At 36.2% G+C, this 4340-nt stretch overlaps 1 protein-coding gene across 2 annotated transcripts; it reads right to left on the bottom strand.

The window, feature by feature from the left end:
* Positions 1 to 652: 652 nt before the first annotated feature.
* Positions 653 to 4079, bottom strand: LOC131006525 (uncharacterized). Of its 2 annotated transcripts, none has more exons than XM_057933676.1 (9): positions 3699 to 4079; positions 3326 to 3456; positions 2878 to 2966; positions 2646 to 2781; positions 2250 to 2324; positions 2003 to 2124; positions 1825 to 1900; positions 1514 to 1573; positions 653 to 938 (listed from the first exon to the last, which is right to left on the bottom strand). In XM_057933676.1, exons 1-9 carry the CDS (start codon positions 3922 to 3924, stop codon positions 801 to 803), a joined length of 1053 nt encoding a protein of 350 aa, XP_057789659.1. In that variant the 5' UTR covers positions 3925 to 4079; the 3' UTR covers positions 653 to 800. The 2 variants fall into 2 exon arrangements, with proteins under 2 accessions (XP_057789659.1, XP_057789660.1); XM_057933677.1 differs by having other exon boundaries at positions 3746 to 4000.
* Between the last annotated feature and the right edge of the window lie 261 nt (positions 4080 to 4340).

Raw genomic sequence — 4340 nt, 5'->3', positions numbered from 1 at the left:
ATTTAGATTGCAATTTTTAGGGAAGGAGGGAGTACTTCACAATTACGATTTAGAGGGTGTTTGGCTGAGCTTATAGGCTCTTTAAAACAGCTTATAAGCTCCTTCAAAGTATTTGGCAAAATAAGCTCTGAGCTTATAAGCTTCAAAAATAAGCTCTAAGAGCTTATTTTCTCCCAAAAAAATAAGTTCATCTACCCCAACTTATTTTCTCATTATCTTATTAGCAACACTCAATTTATAAAAATAACTCAACTATGATTTTTTATTTTCATTATATATCATTTTAATTTCATTTTTCTTCAATTTTCTCTCTCTAAAACAATTTTTCTCTCACTAACTAAAAATTATATGTTTAGCTTATAAGCTAAATTACCCAAACACTTTGACAACTTATAAGCTATTAATAAACTACATCTTATAAGCTCTTAAAACATCTTATAAGCTCCAAGAACTTATAAGCTCTTTAAAATAAGCTTAGCCAAACACCCTCTTAGTCATCAATAAGTAAGATTTTTTTTTATTAGAGTTTAATCATCCACAAATATGGTATACTAATCCAAATTTAGAGTATATTATTTCCATAAATAAGGTTTATTATCAATAATCAGGATTTAATAATCCATAAATAGGCTTAAAAAAGGAGTCGATTAAGTAAAAGGTCATCCAAGATCAAAAACCCCACAGGTATAAAGAATCAGAGGTTAAATGCATTACAGAAGAAGATATTAAAAGGTGTAGATTTTGGTTGAGAGTTGATAAGAATTGATATTGACATGCCTGATGAGAGTTGATGTAAAAAACTATTGACTGTGTCTAGCCTTGCTCAACGTTCTCACCATACCTCTCGCAATTTTCCAAAACCAGAATGCGTTCATCATCGCCAACACAGGGGATACTGTGAGCAAGCTATAAAATCCTAGTGGGTACACTAACTTCACCTGAAACACGAGCCAAACACAACCATATAAGTCACTCGTGCACAAACCTAATCAGTCGAATTATATTTAAATCAAAACAAGCCATAATAAGCTAAGGTGCCATTTTCTGACAACTACACTTTAATAGACTTTGTATCATTGGACATTAGTGAATTTGAATTGGGGCTTCAAACGAACACCAAATATGGCGATTCAAGCACACTTGAAGTTGAAGCAGAACTTGGATAATGGCCTTAGCTTCACATGCCTTGATGAATGTACGCAAATAACCATCATGGCTAAATCTATTTCATGAGGAAAGGAAAAGTTCCAATCATGTGTTTATGCAATGGTTCAAATGTGATGAGCTTATGACCAATACTGTATCCCAGCTGAATAATAAAACCATTATTCAACTAAGTAATATTTGATAAAACAATCTTGTAGTTTGTTACAGCATGCTTAAAACTACGTTGGCTGAGGTTTTTGAGTTATCTAGAGATCTCCAAACTAAAATTACCAGAGTTAGTCACAGCAATAGGACTGTTAGTCGTGGAACATCGAACAATAGCATTTACCGTTAAATGCTTGCTCACCTGATCAAAATGGATGTACATGTGGTAAAAGAAGAAAACAAATAACACAATCCTTGCAACCTGAGTATCAAAATTACGTAGTTAGAACCAATAAAATATGATATGAAACAAAATAGATGAAATGAAACAGTAGTATAATTCACATCATGTGCAAGGAATTCAATTTGGTTCCAGTTTCTTTTTGTTGATATTGCATAAGAGGCCACCAAAAAGTTGGGTTTGGGAACTCATGCGAGTTCTACTTCGTATGCCCCTAAACCTTATAAATAGAAATGATACACTGAACTTTGTTGAAGTGTAATGGTACGTACCAACCAACCCAAGAACAGAGCAACACCATTGTAAATATAAAGTTTGGAATTCTTCATGCCAGCAACATCAAGATACCTGAGTTTGTTCGAAGAAATAAAGAATGAGCAGGAAAGGAAAGCAAACAAAAGAGATGGAGAATATAATGGATGCCACAGAATCTCTGCTTCCTAAGCTTACCATCTTAGATTAACAAACGGGGTTGTGATTTCAGTGAAAAGAACCATTAGTATGTAAATTTGCGCTTGACCGCTGAAAAGTGATTGAATAATTGCAAACATGGAGAGTCCGTGATGCATGACCTAGCAAAAGAAACGAGCCAGATGAACAAGATCCTCTCACCAGACCAGAAAAAGGCAGTTTACAATAATATTGAGTGAATATTTATAAGAGAGGGAAAATTCCGGGTGTATAAGAGATTACTTACATACTCCACTCCACCTAAGGCAGGATATTGATATAATATCATTGCCAAGTCTGATAAAAAGTACCCAATTGAGACCTGCATCATTAAGCCAAAACATATTAGAAAAGCACACTAGAAAATTTCTTGATGACATAGCTGAGTACAATTAAAGTAACGGACAACTGGTTCCTTCAATAGTAAATTTCTTGAAAGAATCCAAATAATGAAGATCTGGATATCTTCATTGAGGTTATCTTATCGAGTATGCTAAGTTCTGGGGTGATCAAAGAACATAGTCCTTGATCATACAACTCACCACTCTCAATATGCTTTAACTACTAAGAAGACTTGAATTAGAACTAGCAAACTTCATATTATCAAGTTGATGCTACTATTCTGATCCTTATATTAGCATACCCCGAATGTAGTGTTCGATAAACTTGATGACCTATTGATGACCAACTGATCTCGAGAATCATAAAAAAGATCAGAGATGAGCAGGAGATACAGAGCGCAAGCTGCTGCAGCGATGGCATGGAAAGTGGAGAACCCCCTACACAAACAATCAGTCACAATTCAAATCTCAGATGCAATAGAGATAACAAAAAACATCCATAACGAAAATTTCAACATGAGAAAGAAGCATCACCTGTTGTTCCATTCTAGTTTCTGTTTCCTGTTAAGTCTTCTGTACTCCTTCACTAATGACGCACTAATTATGCCTGTTAAGTCGTATACCTTCAAGAACGAAATATGAGCTCTTTAAAACAAAATCTATACATGGCAAACATGCTGTTAACGGTATTTGCCTCGAAAGAATCAATTCTCTAATGAATCATGTATCTTGTTGCCTAAACCCTAAACCTCATAATTTTGATTTTTTTCAGAAACGAAGCAAACATAACACAGCGCTACAAATTAACATCAAACAAGATTTGGCTGAACAACTAGATTTGTCAAATGAAAATATCTAGTAGAAATCATTTCATGTCAGCATAAAAGCAAAGACATCGCCAATTCCACAAAATGAACAACGCCCAGAAAATGGCCTGGCAAGTAGAAAACGAGAGAGAGAGAGAGAGAGAAGAGGCGCTTACAACTTTGCACATCAAAATACCAGCCAAAACCGAGGAGAGCCACCCTAACTGCTTGGTGGAAGTAGCGTAAGCGGCCACATTCATCAACCCAGCACCCATCTCCAAACCCCTCATCCCTTTTTCCTCTTTCCCTGCAGAAGTCGCAGCCCATTACAGCACAGAAACATACTTCAAAAGGGGAAAGCAAATAAAAAATTCAAAAAAGCAATCCATTATTAAATGCATATTGTTCGTGTCATCTGTATCACACCCATACACCATCTTTATTACTACCACAAGAAGAAGAAGAAGCAACATCTAGCTGGCAATATTAAAAGAAGCAGAAAAGGGAAAGAAAAAAAAAACAGAGAAAAGTTAGAAGAGAAGTATCAACAATATTGAAATCGACTGAATTCGAAGAAAGGAAGTTGTGGAACTTGCTTGGTGGTGGGTGGTGAAGAGTGGGAGAATTCAGAATTGGGAGGGAAAAGGAAAACGACAAAGAGATGGATTGGGTATCTGAATTTCTTATTGGTTTTCTTGTGTTGTTTAGGTAGTTGTGCAGCAGCAGCAGCAGCGGTGAAATAGACAGCTTGAATTTTGACAATTTTGGTGTGCATTGATTTCTAGTTTTGATTTCTAGAGAGAGGAAAAGGGAGATAGTGTTAAAGATTGGGGCACGTGAAAACTGAAGAGGCGGAATTACGGTTCAGCTAAACGCCATGAATGAATATTCATTCCTGCTCAATATTTTTGCTTCTTAACTTGCTATCATTTCAAATTTTTATTAGAGGTGCACCAAACCAATGGGTTAACAATTAATATCCACTTCGAGCATCCGCATCTTTTAATTGGTTAATATTAACATCCACTTCGAACATTCACATCTTTTAAGTCAGTTACTAAGAGCATCTTCAGTGCGATCTCGGCGCCTAGGATCGAGGCGCGTCAACGGAGACCTGTCCACACTGGCGACCTTAGCTGGGTCGAGGCCGCGTCTCCACGGCGACACAGGACAAAGGCGGAAGATATATGG

Source organism: Salvia miltiorrhiza, chromosome 1 (assembly GCF_028751815.1).
Source record: "Salvia miltiorrhiza cultivar Shanhuang (shh) chromosome 1, IMPLAD_Smil_shh, whole genome shotgun sequence".
Lineage (NCBI taxonomy): Eukaryota > Viridiplantae > Streptophyta > Magnoliopsida > Lamiales > Lamiaceae > Salvia > Salvia miltiorrhiza.
The sequence above is the reverse complement of the archived record's forward strand: the minus strand, read 5'-3'. Positions and strand labels throughout refer to the sequence as shown.